Genomic DNA, 19,905 nt, shown 5'->3' with positions numbered 1-19,905 from the left:
AGCGGGGCCTCCTCCCGCCGTAGCCCCGGGGAGCGGAACCCGCGGCCCCAGCGGTTCCTGCCCCGTGCCCGATGGAATCGTCGGCTCACTCAGGGTCTGTGTTTTTTCCCCTCCCGCAGACTCGGTGGAGCTGAGGTGAAGGGAGCAGCCCGTCGCCAGGATGTTTCTCTACAACCTGACTTTGCAACGCGCCACCGGCATCAGCTTCGCCATCCATGGCAACTTCTCAGGTAACTTCCCCCCTCCCCGGTGCCTCCTGCCAGGTTGCAGAGGCAAAATCGGGTCGGTTCTTCGTTTGCTGACGTTGCTTCGACCCTCCTTACTGTTCTTTTTTAGGAACCAAGCAACAAGAAATTGTCGTTTCCCGCGGCAAGATCCTGGAGTTGCTCCGCCCTGATCCCAACACCGGGAAAGTTCACACCCTGCTGACCGTGGAGGTGTTTGGAGTCATCCGTTCCCTCATGGCCTTCAGGCTGACAGGGGGCACCAAGGATTACATCGTGGTGGGCAGTGACTCGGGTCGAATTGTTATCCTGGAATACCAGCCCTCCAAGAATGTCTTTGAAAAGATCCATCAGGAAACCTTTGGCAAGAGTGGGTGTCGCAGGATTGTCCCAGGCCAGTACCTGGCAGTGGATCCAAAAGGTCGTGCTGTCATGATCAGTAAGTCACCCTGCCTGGTTTATTGTTTCCTTCTGTCTTGGGGAAGTTTTGGAGGGAGTTTTTTGGCCGGGTGTGGTTGGAGGTGTTTCTTCTTGGGGCAGTTTGTTGAGGTGATGGGAGGTGTCAAGGAGAACACGGGTGTTCAGGGCAGTTGGTGCTGATGGGTTTGCACAAATTAATTCTGGGCTAAAATGGTTTGGGAAGGGGCCCTGAGAGGTGGTGTCTGGGAGAGGTTTCAGGTGGTTGGGATATATAAGCCCAGATGAGAAGGACACTGAGGGACTAGAGCATATCCAGAAAAGGACAGTGGAGCTGGGGAAGGTTCTGGAGCACAGGTCTGACAAGGAGCAGCTGGGAGTGTCCAGCCTGGAGACAAGGAGGCTGAGGGGAGACCTTCTGGCTCTGCAACTGCCTGAGAGGAGGTTGGTGCAAGCCAAGTGTTGGTCTTTTCTGAAAATTAACAAGAGGAAATGGCCACAAGTTGCACCAGAGGAGGTGTAGGTTGGATCTTAGGAATAGTTTCTTCATAGAAAGGGGTGTCAGGCCATGGCACAGGAAAATGGTTGAACCTCCATCTCTGGAGGTGTTCAGAGGCTGTGTAGATGTGGTGCTGGGGGACATGGGTTAGCTCAGGACTGGGTAGAGTTGGGTTAATGGTTGGACTTGATCTAAAAGGTCAATTCCAACTGGAAGGGTTCTGTGGTGTAGTCAGCCAGCTCCCACAGCCTGAAGTGATGAATGAGTTCATGTCTCTTCTCTGAGATGGATCCTGGAGACATCTATATTCATTCCTGATCAGGCTGCACACTAGGAGGACCCTTGAGTGACCCTTGAGTGTAATAAGTTCTACCCTGTCTTAGTTGTTTCCTTTCTAACAAGTCTTGTTTCCACTGGTGGGAAGGTCCCAGTTGGTACCTGGCAGTGGATCCAAAAGGTCGTGCTGTCATGATCAGTAAGTCACCCTGCCTGGTTTATTGTTTCCTTCTGTCTTGGGGAAGTTTTGGAGGGAGTTTTTTGGCCGGGTGTGGTTGGAGGTGTTTCTTCTTGGGGCAGTTTGTTGAGGTGATGGGAGGTGTCAAGGAGAACATGGGTGTTCAGGGCAGTTGGTGCTGATGGGTTTGCACAAATTAATTCTGGGCTAAAATGGTTTGGGAAGGGGCCCTGAGAGGTGGTGTCTGGGAGAGGTTTCAGGTGGTTGGGATATATAAGCCCAGATGAGAAGGACACTGAGGGACTAGAGCATATCCAGAAAAGGACAGTGGAGCTGGGGAAGGTTCTGGAGCACAGGTCTGACAAGGAGCAGCTGGGAGTGTCCAGCCTGGAGACAAGGAGGCTGAGGGGAGACCTTCTGGCTCTGCAACTGCCTGAGAGGAGGTTGGTGCAAGCCAAGTGTTGGTCTTTTCTGAAAATTAACAAGAGGAAATGGCCACAAGTTGCACCAGAGGAGGTGTAGGTTGGATCTTAGGAATAGTTTCTTCATAGAAAGGGGTGTCAGGCCATGGCACAGGAAAATGGTTGAACCTCCATCTCTGGAGGTGTTCAGAGGCTGTGTAGATGTGGTGCTGGGGGACATGGGTTAGCTCAGGACTGGGTAGAGTTGGGTTAATGGTTGGACTTGATCTAAAAGGTCAATTCCAACTGGAAGGGTTCTGTGGTGTAGTCAGCCAGCTCCCACAGCCTGAAGTGATGAATGAGTTCATGTCTCTTCTCTGAGATGGATCCTGGAGACATCTATATTCATTCCTGATCAGGCTGCACACTAGGAGGACCCTTGAGTGACCCTTGAGTGTAATAAGTTCTACCCTGTCTTAGTTGTTTCCTTTCTAACAAGTCTTGTTTCCACTGGTGGGAAGGTCCCAGTTGTGCCATTTACATTCATAGTGAGAAGTGGTGGTTGTTCCCTTGTGGCTGCATGAGTTGGGCAAGAATACATTTCATAGAGTCCCAGATTGGTTTGGGTTGAAAGGCACCCTAAAGATCATCCAGTCCCAACCCCCTGCATGGGCAGGAACACCTCCCACCAGCCCAGGCTGCTCCAAGCCCCATCCAACCTGCCCTTCAACACTGCCAGGGATGGGGCAGCCACAGCTTCCCTGGGCAACCTGGCCCAGGCTCTCACCACCCTCACACCAAACAATTTCCTCCTCATGTCTCACCTCAATCTCCCTCTTCCAGTTTTCATCCCTTCCCCCTTGTCCTCTCCCTCCCTGCCCTTGTCCCAAGTCCCTCCCCAGCTTTCCTGGAGCCCCTGGAAGGGGCACTGGAAGGTGCTCTAAGGTCTCCCTGGATACTTTTTTCTTCAGTTAATCTGTTTTTGAAGGAAGGTCTCCTTACCAGATGGTTTCAGATGGTGGGATGTCTGGCTGCTGCTTTCAATTTCTTCTTCCTTCCCAGCATCCCTCCTGGGGTGCAGTGAGTTGGAAGCTCAGCCTGTGGTTGTTGTTAGTTGAACATGGGGCTGGAGGAACGTAGCTCAAGGTCAGGGTTGGGCTTTAGAGACCTGGAGTTGTCTTTGGTGAGCAGGGGTGTTGTCCTCTCCTGGCAGGTGCCATCGAGAAGCAGAAGCTGGTCTACATCCTCAACAGGGACGCTGCTGCCCGCCTCACCATCTCCTCCCCCCTGGAAGCCCACAAGGCCAACACCTTGGTCTACCACGTGGTGGGAGTCGATGTGGGCTTTGAAAACCCCATGTTTGCTTGTCTGGAGATGGATTATGAGGTGAGAAGAAGCTTCACTTCCCTGAGATGTGGTGTTTGTCTTCTGTTCTTCTTCTGGCCGTGGGAGCCCTGGCTGCTGTTGTTGGCTGAGACAACTCTAATTTGCCATGAGCTTCCTCCCTTTTTGTCCAACCTTCTTCAGAACATGCAAGTCTCTTCCATCCTGGTGATTCTTAAATTCCTGCCTCAACTCCAAACATGCCTCTTGTCTTCCTTTGAACCTGATTTTTTTTTATATCTGCCAGCAGTTCTTTTGAACTTCATCCTAATGTTCCTCAAAACTGCTTCCCTGTGTCTCGTTGCTCCTCCTTTAGCACCTTCCTTGAAAGGCACCTTCACTTCTTCTGTTCTAGGAAGCAGACAATGATCCCACAGGAGAAGCAGCAGCCAACACACAGCAGACCTTGACCTTTTATGAACTGGACCTGGGTTTGAACCACGTTGTTAGGAAATACAGTGAGCCCTTGGAAGAGCATGGCAACTTCCTTATAACAGGTACTGCATTTTCCCATGGATCTGCTTTGTTCCCTTTCCCCAGGGACACAGAATCAATAGACTTTACATCTTTGGAGTTGTTTCAACAACTGGGCTGTTAGTATAAATTAATTGACCTTGGAGTCAGGTGGTTCAGACATGGAAATGTGTATGAGCTCAGAGCTGTGGTTTGAAAGTGCTTCTCATCTCTGGAGATATTTTGGATATTCCCTGGTTTCTGGAGCTAAGAAGTTTTAAATTAGCCGGTAGCAGCTGCAAAACCACCTCTTATTTAGCTAACCCAGAGGTGCTGTTGTACTTGCATGGGATTCCATCAACTGATGTGCATTCAGCAGGTGAATCCCTGAGCTAAAAGCCCACCTGCAGGGGCTGGATGCAGAGCTAACCAAACACTTCCACCTGGAAAATGACTGTGGATTCCTCTCCAACCACAAGGGAAGGTGAGCTGGGAGAGTTTTTGCTGCACCTTCCACAGGCAGCTGTGACTGTGGATTCCTCTCCAACCACAAGGGAAGCTGAGCTGGGAGAGTTTTCGCTGCAGACCCCAAAAATAGGGCTGGATCTGACCACTACTGCTATTCTGATGATACATTTTGTTACCCAGGGATAGAAACAATAAAAACTATTTTAAAAACATCCTCTAAAAAATCTGAAAACCATCTGATGGATTTTTTTTTTTTTTACAGCAACAAATGTGCTGGTAGCCCAAGGCTTGTGTTTAACTGACAAGTTCTTAGTGTGGTAATTTGGGAATGTGGTTTTTTTAGACAAGAACAAGACATGAAAGCTCAAAAGAATTGGCCTGAAGCTGCATCCTTCCTATTTCTCCATCCTGGTCCCCCAGTTCCATGTGCCCTGTTCTGAGGCCAACACAGCTGCACATTCTTCTGTCTTACCCTTGGTCAAGAGTAGATTTATACATGGCAGGGTGATGCAGAGCACTGGAAACTATGTAATTTGAATGAAAACCAAAAGGAATGTTCTGCAGGCAGTGAGTTAGACCTGTGCTCAGGGCTTTTCTCACAGTGTTTCTTTTTGTGTCTTTCAGTTCCTGGTGGTTCTGATGGACCTAGTGGGGTGCTGATCTGTTCTGAGAACTATATTACTTATAAAAACTTTGGTGACCAGCCTGATATCAGATGCCCAATTCCCAGGAGACGGGTGAGGATTGTGGGATTCCTTCGTTTTTCTCAGTGCTGAGTGAATGCTGTTTGCCTTTCAAGGTTAAAGGAGGTTTTAAAGTAAGGAAAAAGGAGTTAAAAGCAGGTTGGGCCCATCATCTGCCTTCCTGGTTGTGTTAGCTGTGAGGGTGGGTGTAGCCTGAAGTGATGAGCTTGGTTCATGTCTCTTCTCTGAGATTGATGGTGGAGAAACTCCAAAGACTCTGATCAGGCCCTGTGGTGACAGCACTGGGGATGTCAGGATGGCTGGAGGGGGTGTCTTGGCTGCCATCCTGTGTGCAGGTGAATTGTCAATTCAGCAGCTGCTCCCTCACATCTAAGACTGCTTCCTCCTCCTCTGGTAGATCCTTGTGTGCTTTGATAGCACTTTGGACCACCTGCTGAGGTTCAGGTGCTTGAAACCAGCTGGATGTGGGAATGTGCTCTGTGTTAAAAGCCTTCTTGCAGTGGACAGTGAGGTGGATGGAGAGCTGGCTGTGACAGAGCTCAGAGGGTTGTGATCAGTGGAGCAGGGTTGAGTTGGAGGCCTGTAACCAGTGGTGTCCCCCAGGGGGCAATAAGTCTGTCCAGTCTTACTCAACTTATTCATCAGTGACCTAAACTATGGGACAGAGTGTGACCTCAGCACTTTCACTGATGATCCAAACTGGGAGGGGTGGTGACACTCCACAGGGCTCTGCTGCCATCCAGTGTGACCTGGGCAGGCTGGAGAGCTGGGCAGAGAGGAACCTCATGATGTTCAACTAGAGGTCCTGCACCCGGGGAGGAAGAACCCCAGGCACCAATATAGGTTAAGGTTGGGCCTGCTGGAAAGCAGTTCTGAGGAGAAAGATCTGGGAGTCCTGGTAGAGAAGAAATGATCCCTGAGCCAGGAATGTGCCCTTGTGGCCAAGAGGGCCAATGGAAGAGTGCTTCCCAGAGGGAGTGTGGAGTCCCCTTCCCTGGAGATATGCAAGACCCTCCTGGATGCAGCCCTGTGGGGTGTGCTCCAGGTGATCCTGCTTTAGCAGGGGGTTTGAACTTGATGATCTCCAGAGGTCCCTTCCATCCCTGACAATTCTGTGGTATCATCAGCTCTTCAGGCACCTATGAAATGGGAATAGTTCAGTCTGTGGAAGCCCAGCTGTGCTTGCCAGGTGATTCTTATCCACTAATGACCTCCACTTGATTTCTTGACAGAATGACTTGGATGACCCAGAGAGAGGTATGATTTTTGTCTGCTCTGCTACACACAAGACCAAGTCCATGTTTTTCTTCCTGGCCCAGACAGAGCAGGGAGACATTTTCAAAATCACTCTGGAGACTGATGAAGACATGGTAAGAACAATGAGAGATTCCTCAGTCAATTCTTTTGCTTCTCTGAAGCAACAAATAATTAATAATGTGGTTTTAACTGGGTAATGGTCCATGTTTTGTGTTATTTGTAAGACGGTTTTACCCTCAGTTGGAAATGCTGTGTCTTTTGTATGGAGACACAGCACAATGTTTGCAAATTCCTGTGACAATTATGCTGCATGTTCTCTTGGGCACATTTTAGATGTTCTGCAGGTGATCCTTCCTTCAACAGATGTGAAGTGTGGTCCATGGACCTGCTAGGGTTTATTCCAGACACTAATTCTGGGAAATTTAGTTTCTCTTGATTACAGCAGGTGCTCCTGGTTTCATCTCCTGATTGGGTATTTAAATGCTGCAATCAGTCTTTTTGCAGATGGAGGTAGTTGTGTTGGTGCAGTTAATCCAGGAGTAGAAATGTCTTCTATGAAAACAAGTTGAGAGGAAGAAAAGGCTCCAGGGAGACTTTAGAGCAGCTTCCAGTGCCTGAAGGGGCTCCAGGAAAGCTGGGGAGGGGCTTGGGACAAGGGCAGGGAGGGAGAGGACAAGGGGGAAGGGATGAAAACTGGCAGAGGGGAGATTGAGGTGAGACATGAGGAGGAAATTGTTTGGTGTGAGGGTGGTGAGAGCCTGGCCCAGGTTGCCCAGGGAAGCTGTGGCTGCCCCATCCCTGGCAGTGTTGAAGGGCAGGTTGGATGGGGCTTGGAGCAACCTGGGCTGGTGGGAGGTGTCCCTGCCCATGCAGGGGGGCTGGATCTAGATGATCTTTAAGGTCCCTTCCAGCCCAGACCCATTTGGGATACCATGAGTGTATGAAATAACAAGCTCAAAGTGGCTTGTTGCTGCTTCCCCAGTATTTTACAACAAAGAGATCTCTACTGCAGTAAATCAGTTGGGCTTTTTGAGTAAATTTGAGTGTTGCTCCTTCATCTGCACGTCACATTTGGTTCAAGGGATGAGTAGCATCTTTAATTGTCTTGAAGATAGTGGTTGGATGCTGTCATCAAGAGCTACTGTCACCATAACAAATGTATCAATTTACCCAAGACAGTGTTAGGGAATGGGTGGTAGACACTGAAGCACATACTTTCTTTTAGACAACTTGCTGTTTCCACAGCTGTTCTTTTCCAAACTGACTCAGTTTTACCAAAGAGAAGGAAATCCTGAGATAAAAAAACCAGGCTGACTCCTGTGTTCCAAACAGGGCTTTGTGATTTATAACCTGCTGCTCCAAATTACTGATGTGGTTAGGCCTGGCCTGCTCTCTTGCTTCCTGTCTTTGGAGAGAAGAGCCAAGCAGCTTTTTTTGATTAAATCTATTTTTATTTTTGTTGTAATTACTAATGCTCTAGTTCTTTGCTACCACAGTCACATTTTCCTCTGCTTTCAGGTGACAGAGATTAGACTGAAGTACTTTGACACAGTTCCTGTTGCTGCTGCCATGTGTGTGCTGAAGACTGGGTTTCTCTTTGTGGCATCTGAATTTGGAAACCAGTGAGTACACAATTTGACATCAGGTTTTTGCCCCCCCAAAAACCAGTCTGTTTCTGTTCAGCACTGACCCTCTGAAGACAACACCTCTGCCTCAGTGGGTAAAATTAATGCTTTGTTTGTGTGACTTGAGCAGAACAATTGGTTCAGGCTGTGACCAAATGGGGGAATTCTCATGTTGTTTGAACCCAGATTAGATTATTATCATGCAGGGAACAGCAGATAACATGTTGTTGCAGTAGGTCTTGGAAGAATTGAACTCTTGGAGTTCATCTAGGGCCCATCATCCATCCAGATTAATTATCTTACAATCAGCTTGTTCAGTTTTCATTGAGCTTTGACGTGTTGTGGCTCCTTCAGAAGAAGTGAGGGTTTGTTATCAGGAACTCTGGTCCTTTCCTTAATAGGTGTGTACTTGAGGGCTTCCTCAGTTCATGCTTGGGGTTCTAGAATATTCCAAAGACTCAGTGATGACTTGTCACACCTTTAAGAGGGCTGGAAAGCTTGTAAGACTCACAGGAATGGAGATTTTTACTTTTTCTGGCTCCGATCTGCAGTCAGCCACCTGGGGGAGCTCCATCCTGGAGGGACTCTTGAATCCTGTTCAGTAATCCAAGTTCTTGGGAAGCCATACTCATTTCAGCCTTATTAAAACCAGGAAATAGATCACTCTGTCTTTCAGGTTTTATCTTTTTTTTTTCTTTTTTTCCCCTCTGAAGTTTAACTTGATTGTACTTTGACTGTAACACAAGGGTATCTGAAAGAGTAAAACAGGGAAACCACCCAAACCAGTGACAGCTACAAATGATGAGGTTCTGGTGTGGGGTGTTTGGGGTTTTTTTTGGCCTCTGATTGCCTTTAAACATTTTGTCACCAAGAAGACAAGCCTAAGTTTTACTAGCTGGGTAACCTAGGGAAGGATTTCTCTCCTCACTGCCTGAATATTTGGCTGACCCTTTCTTGGAGAAGGCAACACAAGCTTAGCACTGAACATATCCTTGCTTTCTGTTTCAAGTTACCTGTACCAGATAGCTCACCTGGGAGATGATGATGAGGAGCCAGAGTTCTCTTCTGCCATGCCTCTTGAGGAAGGAGACACCTTCTTTTTCCAGCCACGACCTCTCAAGAACCTGGTGCTGGTGGATGAGTTGGACAGTTTATCTCCTATTCTGTGCTGTCAGGTGTGTTGCCATCAGCAAGCTCCCATTCACCACACAAGTTTTTCATTCCCAGAGGGTTTTAACATTCCCAGAGCAGTAGCATGGAATATGTAGTTTCATTTTCTCCTCCTGTGGCTGTTGTTTGATACTGTTTCTCCACACAGATAGCAGATTTGGCCAATGAGGACACACCCCAGTTGTACGTGGCTTGTGGTCGGGGTCCCCGCTCATCTCTGAGGGTTCTAAGGCATGGACTTGAGGTAGGACTTTCAGCACTTCAGAAGAGCAGCTTGAGTGGGAGGGACAGTGCAAGATGATCCTTGAAATAAGGGTGCTGAAGTGAAGGGATTCTCCTGCCACACACTGGAGAGAGCAGCTTTTTTCAGGCTTGCTTTTTGGAAGTAGAAGGGCTGTGCTGTTGACTCTTAGTGTATCAAAGACTGTGGCTGCCCTATCCCTGGCAGGTTGGATGGGGCTTGGAGCAACCTGTGGTCTGGTGGGAAGTGTCCCTGCCCACGCAGGGGATTGGATCTAGGTGATCTTGAAGGTCCCTTCCCACCCATTCCATTATATGATTCTATGACTCCAGCCACCTACATGGTGCCTCTCCTCACACTTGGGTGCATGAAGCTGGACCGTTCCCTGTGTCTCTGCCAGCTGCTGCTGGGGGGTGGGTGACCTTGTTTTCAAGCTGATCATCCAGAGCCTTATCATTCCTGGGTGTTTTCTACCCTATAGCACATCTGGTGTGGGAGGAGAGGATCAGAATTGGGAATTATGAGCTTGCCTGCCCTGTTGTGGAAAAGCTTAGAAGCTGCTGATGGTTTAAACATCTGTCTGAACATCTGTCTGCAAAAGAACCTTGTTCCTGTTGCCTTGTAGGTCTCTGAAATGGCTGTCTCAGAGCTGCCTGGTAACCCCAATGCTGTGTGGACTGTGAGGAGACACGTTGAAGGTAAGGCAGCATTTTCTTCAAGTACAAGGAGGTGATAATGGCTTGTGGTGTGTTTTGTTTGTTGGCTTTTTTGGTTTTCTGTCCAAGGAGATGGGAAAGGTGCTGTAGGATGGTTGGGAGCCATCCCCAAAAGGAACATTTTGAATCAGCAACCACCTGTTTAACCTTAAAAGCCACCCTCTGCTCCCCTAGAATTGTCACACATCCCTTTGACAAGAAGCACCTGCATCCATCACCCAATATGCTGAATTTCTCATCCTTTTCCTCTTCCCATAAGTTCCTGCTCCAACATCAGGCAGTGATGATGCTTTTTATTGGAGCACACTCACTAATCTTTCTCTGTGTGTTGACAACTACAGTAATCAGCTTTTTGTGAGAGAGTGGGATCCAAATTATGGAACAAAGCAGATAAATCAGCAACAGTGTCTGTATTTTATTACTTCCTTCTATGCATATCTGCAAAGAAAACAGTCTCTTTGAGTGAGGACATGCTCCCTATTCAAAAGCCCAGCAGTGTTGAGGAGACTGCAAATGCCAGGAAGGTCAGGATTTGAAACTGGCAGAATGTTCTGGGTTTCAGGCTTGGGTTTTGTTGTTTTTTTCCTGATGAGAAATAATGGGTTTGCTTTCCTGAAGTACAAGAAGAAATGTCATCCCTTGTTCTACCTTTCTCTTGGGGGTGAGAAGAGAGTGCCTTAGAAATGCCTAAAGAGCCTGAACTGAGGCTTTTCTGGGTTCTTACAGTCTCTGAGGTTGTTGCTGAGTCTGGGCTTTGTATGAAGCTTGCAGAGATTTCCTGTAGGATTGTGCACTGGATATGGAAATGCCAGTGGAGACCTTAGCCTGCAGTGGTGTCTTGGTTTTAAGCAATCATGGAATGCCAGACTGGTTTGGGTTAGAAGGAGCCTTAAAGATCATCTATATCCAACCCCTTGCATGGGCAGGGACACCTCCCAGACCAGTCTCAAGCCCCATCCAACCTGCCCTGGAACACTTCCCAGAGTAGTGTGTCTTCCAGGCAGAGCCAGTAACCCAGTGGGAATTTCAGACCTTGCTGTGGAGTTGACTTTGTCACCTGAAACCTGTCACCTGAGACCTTCCACCAATCCCTCTGCTCACATTCTGAGGCTCCTGAGCAGCAGGGAAGGAGCTTTGAGCACAAAGTGCCTTCGTGTTTCCCAGAAATAAAAGGGTCAGAAGGAAGGTGTTTCCACAGTTCATTGCAAAAGTGTGTAAGTTTTTCTTCCAAGAGACATTCCAGTTTGTTAGAGACAAACATTTGCTCCTGCCTTCTGGAAAAGGAGTTAGTAACATTTCTTGAGGTGGAGCCTTCTGACATCACCTTAGGGTTTTAAAACCTTTTCTCTTGTTGTTCCTGAGGATGACTCTGACTTGCCAGGAGATGGAGGAATCTAACCCACATGGAACATACCAGTCTTGCTGCCTCTTTTTTTTTTTCCCTTCCTCCTACGTTCTCCAGGTTTCAGGATGAAGATCTTCTCAATCATTTCAGCAGGGCTGGAATCTGTAGCTGTTGTGAACCCGTCCTACCTTTTGAATCCAGTTGGAAGTTAGATAAAACCCATCCCCAAGTTACAACTCATCCAGTTCAGAAACATTTTTAGCAGGTTTCAATCCAAAAGACTACAGAACCTTTCCAAACATGTCTTTTAACCCTGAAACTGCCCAGGTGCTGGTTTTGGAGTGTCCAGATGGTAGCATGGAGCTGCCAAGCTCTTCCTTGGTGCCACAGTGTGTGTGCTGCAAAGCCTCTGTAGGACACCTTCAAGTTTGCAGCCTTCAAAGCAGATACTAACCCTGGCTGGTAGGTGGTGATTCACACTACCAATACCAAGCCTCTTTTTTTCTTCCACAGGTGGCTGGTGGTGGAGGTGCTGATCCCCACAGGTGTGTACCTACTGCTGGGGGCTTCTGTACCCTCCCACAGGTTAACCACAGAGAATCCCCCAAATCCTGGGGCTGCTTTTTTTCTGTTAAGCTTTCCAGTAAATTCATTCTAGAAGCTGTTGTGTGGTTGGAGGTGGTAGATAGAGGTGTAGGTGAGGAGTAGAAAGCAGCTCCCATTCTATCTTGTGATCTTTGGGGAACAAAATAATTGACTGTGTCTGTGCAGAATGGTCAGTTTTTGCCAGAATCAGAGGTGTGTGTTTCAGGGGTATTTTTCCCTCCCTTCTAGCCTGAGGTTTGTCTCCCAGCTACTTTGTACAGACCTTCCAGAGAACGTGGAGTGTGCTTTAAGCACCTGTAGGTATTGCCAGCCTGGGATTGCCCTGTGCTTATGGAATGTGTCTGCCCATCAGGCAGAAGAGGATGGGGATTCATACCAAACCCTCTTGCCATTCCATCCTGAGGTCTGGAGGAGCTCGATGGCTCTTTGCTTCCCTGAGGAGAGGTGGGAGCTGAGGCTTTGCAGTCTGCAGTCCCTGCCTGGCAATGTGCAGTACAGCTTCTGAGTCTCCAGGCAGTAGTAAACAGAATGTGCCCAGGAAAATGTGCTGTCATCCCATCAGTGTCTTACAAGTGAGAATAATCCTGGATTTTGTCACTGCTCTTCTGGTTGTTCACCAAGCTTCTCTGAGCTAGTGGTGACTGCATTTATATAGGTGCAAATTCAGATGCTGCAGGGCATGAGTAAGCTGATTCAGGCACGGATGGGTGTGTAGGAGTGGAATTCTCATGGAGTAACTCAGACTGCATCCCTGACAATACAAAGGAGGACAGTAGTGTGGAGCTGATGGGCTGAGATGTGTTTTTTTTCATAACTGCTCATGAACAGCTGCAGAAAGCTTGTGATGAAGGCACAGGAGAGCCTTCATCAGTCCAGCTGTGGTTTTTCAGAGTCATTGAGATGTCTGTTAATCACTGGAGGGAGCTAACTGGAGCAATTAGAACAGCAGTCAGCATCTCTCAAGTCTTGTGTCTGCATACAAAATAATACTGATCTGTTCAAAACTCTGGGCAGCCTCATGTTATGCTTGGGATTGTGCAGAGCTAAGTAGGTGTCTTTTCATCTTTAGATCTGAGACCACTTCCCAGTGTGCCCCAGGGAATTTAGTCCTCTTAATTTCAACGAGGCTGCTGGATTTTTCTAAACCAAAATTGTATTGTTTGAAACTCTAGTTGAATGTGTCTCATTCACAGGCTTCATCCTGGTAGATCAGAGCCTTTGTTTTCCAAAGCTCCAGCAGAGAGAGGCATTAAGCAGCACTACTGGACTCCAGGCAGAAATGCAGTTGTCACTATTATTGATACAGGACTTGAAGACACTGATCTAGCTGTTAGCCAGGGAAAAAAAAAAGAGCTGAAAAAGTAGGAAGAGGTAGGAAGGAGTTTTCTGGTAGAGCAGGACTAAGGAAATCTGGTTGGCTTTCAAATGGGAGCTCTTTGTCCTGCTCCAAATCACATGGCTGAGCCTCCAGCTGGGACAGAGGGGGTGGTTATCACGAGAGTGACAGTCCCCAGGGAGGAAAGCAACAGCTCTCAAGAAGTTTGGAAACCAGTGATGGTCTTTGAAATGGAATTTTTCAAACATCCTGTCTACAGGGTATTTATCAATTGAATGCTTTAGCCTGTGAACTGCTTGACATTCTGGGTAAAGCCATCGAGGAATTCTTGTAGACTTCTGGAGCTGAAAAATGGATGCAAGTTCGTGGGGGAAGCTGCTGTTTAGTGTAGGAAACAACCAGTATGTAGTGGTGTAGCTCTCACCAAGCTCTGCTTCTCATGTTAGAGAAGTTCTGTGAGGCCAAGTGGTTAAATAGTTGATGTTCCTCCTCAGTTTCCTTGTGCAGGTTCAGTTTATGTTGTTTTATTTCCCCAAGTGGAAGCTCTCCTGCCTGTGGGGTTCAGGAGCATCTTGGTAGTGACAAACTGTGACCCCTTAATAGAGTAGTAACAGAGTTGATCCCACAGACCACTGTTGGGACTGCTGTAATTACCCAAAGCTTGTTAGTTTGACCAGAGCTGTGGTCTGTGTACCAGATGTTGGAGAGAAGAAGGATGTTTTCTTTCACTTGCATATTTTCAGCTGTATGTAAGAGCTTTGTTACAAACGTGACACGGCAGGTTTGGCAACTCCTCCTTCTAAGAAGGGTGGGTAAGAAAAGGGTCAGTTCCTGAAGCATTTGTTGCAGTTAAATCAGCTCAGTTCCTTTAAGCTGCTCTGTGGTATTTGCTGGCATCCTGTGTTTATCCCAGTGAGAGTTCTGTTTTCTTTCTCTACTTGGAGAGTCAGTAGCCACTTCCCTGTGTCTCTCTCACTTGCACATTATGAAGAAGCTCTCTTCAAGGGCAGAAACTGACAGCTCCCTTCCACCTTCATCTCTGCTAATTGTCTTGTGCTGTACTGCCTAAATCTGAGCTTTTGGGTTAAGTTGGCTTAAAATGAGGATTTTTTTTCTGTGTAGGAAGTAGGACTTGCATGACAACAGCAGCAGGAGTGGAATTGCTTCTCTGAGGCAATCTTATTGCTCCACTGATCCTCCTGGCCCCATGTCCCAGTAGACTTAATTGTTTCTGTTGCTTGTGTTGTTCTGTTTTAATGGGACTCTCCTCCCCCTCTTCAAATACCTTCTGCAGGATGAAAATGGACAGCAGTGAACCAGAGCATTCCCCCCACCCAGCCCTACTACTACCTGTCTTTCCCATGGTTTCTCTCCTTCCAGATCAGCTCTTTTGATGCTCATTTGGATGAGCACAGCTCTTCCGCATCCAAGCTACTGGACTCTCCCAAGCTGTCTCCCTTGGGAGAAGCCAGTACTGGAGATAATAGTTGCAATCCTGTCACTGATTGCAGTAGAAGCAAAGGTCACTGTGTCTTAAAAAAAAATGAATTGTTTCTCATCCCAGGAGACTGTGGGTGGCTGTGTGAGTGTGAGCTCCTCGAGCTTCTGGCTGAGGGCAGGTTAACCCTGAGCTCCTCTGCTACACTGTACCCTGATCCTTCTCCACAGCTTTTTATTACCTGGATCTAGGTAGGGAGCTGGTCCTGCAGGCTCCTCTTTGCAGCATCCATAGATGGGATCCATGTGCTCTCATTATTGGAGCAGAGCATTTCGTTTGACATCGTTGGGTGTTAAATCTGGATTCAGCTCCTCTTGTGAGGGTGGGGCAAGTGTCTTAAAGGCTTCTAGACCTTGTGGTGTCTGACAAAAGTAGGCAGGAGTCTTGCTTGCCAGAATATAGAGTATCATGAAGTGACTCTGGATCATCACTTGATCCCTGGCTGAGTCTTGCCTTGCTTGGAGCCCAGCAGTGACTGGCTTGGGGACAGTGTCCTAGAATGAACTTGCACAATACTGCCCACAGATGGAATTATTACAGGAATTCTGCTGAAGAGTAACTGCTAGACATCCATTGGGTTGCTGATTTTGTTGGGAAGCCTTGCATGTGTTTCATCAGCACCCTTTTTTATTCCCTCTCTCCCTTGACCAGATGAATTTGATGCCTATATCATTGTGTCCTTCGTGAACGCCACACTGGTGCTGTCTATCGGAGAGACTGTAGAAGAAGTGACTGACTCTGGATTCCTGGGTACTACACCCACCTTGTCCTGCTCTCTCCTTGGTGATGATGCTTTGGTACAGGTAATGGAAAGCTGCTTCTGACCTGGCTGCTTTTGTCTGTTGCTCTCTGCTTGCTGCACACCCCAGTTTCTACAGTAGAAATGAGACAGCATCATGTCTAAGGACACGGATTTACCTTAAGAATGAGGTGTTCAGCCTTGTGTAGTGTGTACAGCTCTGGAGTCCCCAACACAAAAAGGACATGGAGCTCTTGAGGGAGTCCAGAGGAGGCCACAGAGATGATCCCAGTGCTGGAGCAGCTCTGCTCTGGAGCTAGGCTGGGAGAGTTGGGGTGTTCAGCCTGGAGAAGAGAAGGCTCCAGGGAGACCTTAGAGCACCTTCCAGTGCCTGAAGGGGCTCCAGGAAAGCTGGGGAGGGGCTTGGGACAAGGGCAGGGAGGGAGAGGACAAGGGGGAAGGGATTAAAACTGGAAGAGGGAGATTGAGGTGAGACATGGGGAGGAAATTGTTTGGTGTGAGGGTGGTGAGAGCCTGGCCCAGGTTGCCCAGGGAAGCTGTGGCTGCCCCATCCGTGGCAGTGTTGAGGGGCAGGTTGGATGGGGCTTGGAGCAACCTGGGCTGGTGGGAGGTGTCCCTGCCCATGCACGGGGGATGGGAACTAGATGATCTTTTGAGTGTTACCCTCTGGCTTTTCCTGTGTGGGGATCACTAGTGAGGTGGGAGCTGTGCAGAGATGCCAAATACAGAATTCATGTGACCTCTTCTTTTTTTCCTTCAGGTTTACCCAGATGGGATCAGGCACATCCGAGCAGATAAGAGAGTTAATGAATGGAAGACACCAGGGAAGAAAACCATTGTAAAATGTGCTGTGAACCAGAGACAAGTAGTGATAGCACTGACTGGAGGAGAGCTGGTGTACTTTGAGATGGACCCGGTACGTCTGTGCTGGGTGTTTGTATGTTCATCCCTGGCAGTGTTGAAGGGCAGGTTGGATGGGGCTTGGAGCAACCTGGGCTGGTGGGAGGTGTCCCTGCCCATGCAGGGGGGTTGGAACTAGGTGATCTTGAAGGTCCCTTCCAACCCAAACCAGTCTGGGATTCTGTTCAGGCTGTGAATGGGTTTGGAAGAGTGATGGGGAGAGTATGGGGGGTGCTGGGGGTTGATCCTTGATCAGTCCTGCAGTTTTGGGCACCTCAATTCAAGAGACATCTCGAGGTGCTGGAGCGAGGACAGAGGGGGGCAACAAAGAGCCTAGAGAATAAATCTTGTGAAGAATCCTTGAAAGAGCTGGGAATGTTTAGTCTGAGGAAGAGGAGGCTGAGGGGAGACCTCGTCAATCTCTACAACTACCTGAAAGGTCATTGTAGAGAGGTTGGTGCTGGTCTCTTCTCACAAGTAATTAGTGACAGAACAAGAGGGAAAGGCTTGAAGCTGCACCAGGGCAGGTTTAGACTGGACATTAGGAACAATTTTTACACAGCAAGAGTGGTTAAACACTGGAACAGGCTGCTCAGGGACCTGGTGGAGTCACCAGCCCTGGATGTGTTTACGGGTTGGTTGGATGTGGTGTTGGTGGATGTGGTTTAGGGGAGAACTTTGCAGAGCAGGGACGATGTTTGGACTCGGTGATTCCAAGGGCTCTGTGATTCTAAGAGGGTTCTGCACTGAAGTGTCTTTCTGGAACGGATAGATCAAAGCCCTGCATGTCCTGACAATGTCTGTCTGAGGTGACTTGATGGCTAATTCAAGTCTGAAGTTCACTGATAACAGGCTGGGAATTATGTGCTTATCCTATTGCCATTCCTCTGCCAAAGGCACCACAAAATCAGGCTGTAAAGAAATAATTAAAAAAGAAACCCCAGAGCACCTTTTAAAAAAAAAAAAAGAGGTGGGAGGAAAGTGTGGAAAGATGTGGTTGATGTGTCTCTCCCTTTCCAGTCAGGGCAGCTGAATGAGTACACGGAGAGGAAGGAGATGTCGGCCGACGTGGTGTGTATGAGCTTGGCCAACGTGCCGCCCGGCGAGCAGCGCTCCCGCTTCCTGGCCGTGGGGCTGGTGGACAACACTGTCAGGATCATCTCCCTTGACCCCTCGGTGAGTGGCTCCTGAAATGTTCAGGAGGATGTGCTCCAGAGGTGGGCTGGAGCCATCCAAGCTGTCTTTCCATCTTGAAGTGGTAGGACCGTGAGTCAGCGATGTGTGCCCTTGTAGCCGAGAAGGCCGATGGCATCCTGGGGTGGATTAGAAAGGGGGTGGTTAGTAGGTGGTTAGTAGAACCTCCTCCCCCTCTGTTCTGCCTTGGTGAAGCCACAGCTGGAATGTTGTGTCCAGTTCTGGGCCCTCAGTTCAACAGGACAGGGAACTGCTTGAAAGAGTCCAGCACAGAGCCACAGAGATGATGAAGGGAGTGGAATGTCTCCCTGATGAGGAGCTGGGTCTCTTGAGCTCGGAGAAGAGGAGACTGAGGGGCGACCTCATGTGTTTACATATATGTTAAGGGTGAGTGTCAGGAGGATGGAGCCAGGCTTTGTTCAGTGATGTCCAGTGACAGGACAAGGGGCAGGGGGTGCAAACTGGAGCACAGGAGGTTCCATGTGAATCTCAGGAAGAACTTCTTTCCTGTGAGAGTGACAGAGCCCTGGGACAGGCTGTGGAGTCTCCTCTGGAGACATTCCAGACCCACCTGGACAAGTTCCTGTGTCATGTGCTCTGGGTCATCCTGCTCTGGCAGGGAGGTTGGAGTGGATGGTCTTTTGAGGTCCCTCCCAACCCCTAAGATTCTGTGATTCTGTGACCAGAAGGAATACCTTGTGTGGCTTTTCTCTGCAGGAGTGTGGCCCTAGATCTGACCTGCAACCGGTTCCCTTGCTAAATCTAACGTGCCCGGAGGGTCAGCTGATAAGATACTAAAACCTTTTATTCTTTGTTTTGGGGTTTGGTGGGTTTATACCTGTAGTAAAAGCAGACTCATTTTACAGACAGGTCAGCAGCAAAGCAGCATTCTCATTCCTCTCCCTGCAACAGATGAGTGTCCAGAGGATGACTGAAGTAACATAACTTCCACTCAGATTTCTCCATGCTAAATAGCTGCAAACTGTGCTAGAAGAATTTGGAAGGATCTAGTTTATCTTCTCCAAACCCCAGGGCTGCAGCCACTCCTCCTTGCCAAAATCCACAGAGCCAGCATCCATTGTGACTTTTTCCTTTCTTCTTGTGCTGAATACTTCTTTATGGAGATTTCAAAGGGCATCTTTACACTCCTCAGATGGGACTTGAATCCCCTCTTGCCATGCCAAGCCTTGCTGACTGGTGTGTTACCACTTTTCTGTCTCCCACAGGATTGCCTGCAGCCCCTGAGCATGCAGGCCCTTCCTGCCCAGCCAGAGTCTCTCTGTATTGTGGAGATGGGTGGAACAGAGAAGCAGGATGAACTGGGAGAGAGGGGCTCCATTGGCTTTCTGTACCTGAACATTGGGCTGCAGGTGAGAACTGCCTGCCTGCTTCTGCCAGGCTTTTCTGGGTGAGCCTTGGACTTGCAAGCTGGATTGTTGGAACAGCCTTGTCACAGCATGACACAGAGCCTGGTTGTTCCCTCTCTGTTACAACACTTATCAGCTGTGACTGGGGAATTCACTGTGTGATTTAGGAGAGGTGCAAATTTCCCCAGAAGTTCTTAGACTTGGAGTCAGAAGACAGCATATTAATCCCAGGCTTCATATAGGACAAATTCTGCTTTTCCCCTTCCAGAAAGAGGGCACGTTCTGATAAAAAAACAAAACAAACACAACAAAACCAAATTCCTCTCTGGGTAAAATGTTGTTGAGCAGTTCTTTGATACTCTGCCCTACAGGCAGTTTTTGAAGGAGCAACCAACCACAGGCTCTGCTCTAAAATCTCTGCTGCTTTTTTGTTGCATCCAGGACTGACTGATCTTTGACCAAAAAAATAATCAGAGCAGTCATGAATTTTTTGGGTACATACTTTGTACCAAAAGGGATTAGCATCTGGAATAGGCCCTCAGGTGTTTCCTGCCTTATGGGATGTACCAAACTTCTTGGTCTTTTGGGGTTTTTTTGGCTTTGTTGTTGGTTTTGGGGGAGGGTTGTTGGTTGGTTGGTTGGTTTGCTTTCCAGTAATTCTGCCCTGCAGGAGTTGAATGCTCAGAGCCAACGTGGCTGGAAAAGGGAGTTGTCCAGGAAGCTGGGAAAACAAACACCTAATTCCTCAGAAATTACCTCTTCTGTTTGGAGTACTGGTTGTAGCTAGTTATTTCTTACCTGTAGTGTTGATCTAACTCTTGGGTTTGTTGCTCTCCAGAACGGTGTGCTGCTCAGAACTGTCCTGGATCCTGTTACTGGAGATCTTT

The 19,905-nt window shown here is 48.3% G+C and overlaps 1 protein-coding gene across 1 annotated transcript in view; it reads left to right on the top strand.

Annotated features, from left to right (window-relative positions):
- Positions 1–156: 156 nt before the first annotated feature.
- SF3B3 (splicing factor 3b, subunit 3, 130kDa) overlaps positions 157–19,905 on the top strand; it is a 32,176-nt gene continuing 12,427 nt past the window's right edge. Inside the window, exons 1-15 of the mRNA XM_009998310.1 lie at positions 157–230; positions 337–663; positions 3,209–3,381; positions 3,734–3,875; positions 4,924–5,036; positions 6,236–6,373; positions 7,779–7,882; positions 8,895–9,060; positions 9,204–9,299; positions 9,922–9,994; positions 15,449–15,600; positions 16,318–16,473; positions 17,478–17,633; positions 18,878–19,021; positions 19,857–19,904. Of these exons, the coding sequence (XP_009996612.1) occupies positions 161–230; positions 337–663; positions 3,209–3,381; positions 3,734–3,875; positions 4,924–5,036; positions 6,236–6,373; positions 7,779–7,882; positions 8,895–9,060; positions 9,204–9,299; positions 9,922–9,994; positions 15,449–15,600; positions 16,318–16,473; positions 17,478–17,633; positions 18,878–19,021; positions 19,857–19,904 (2,058 nt within the window). The 5' untranslated portion in view covers positions 157–160. The remainder of the gene's footprint in view (positions 231–336; positions 664–3,208; positions 3,382–3,733; positions 3,876–4,923; positions 5,037–6,235; positions 6,374–7,778; positions 7,883–8,894; positions 9,061–9,203; positions 9,300–9,921; positions 9,995–15,448; positions 15,601–16,317; positions 16,474–17,477; positions 17,634–18,877; positions 19,022–19,856; position 19,905) is intronic.

This window comes from Chaetura pelagica, unplaced genomic scaffold (assembly GCF_000747805.2).
Source record: "Chaetura pelagica isolate M959 unplaced genomic scaffold, ChaPel_1.0 scaffold125, whole genome shotgun sequence".
NCBI lineage: Eukaryota > Metazoa > Chordata > Aves > Apodiformes > Apodidae > Chaetura > Chaetura pelagica.
Note: the sequence above shows the minus strand (reverse complement) of the source record. Positions and strands in the feature narration are given on the sequence as shown.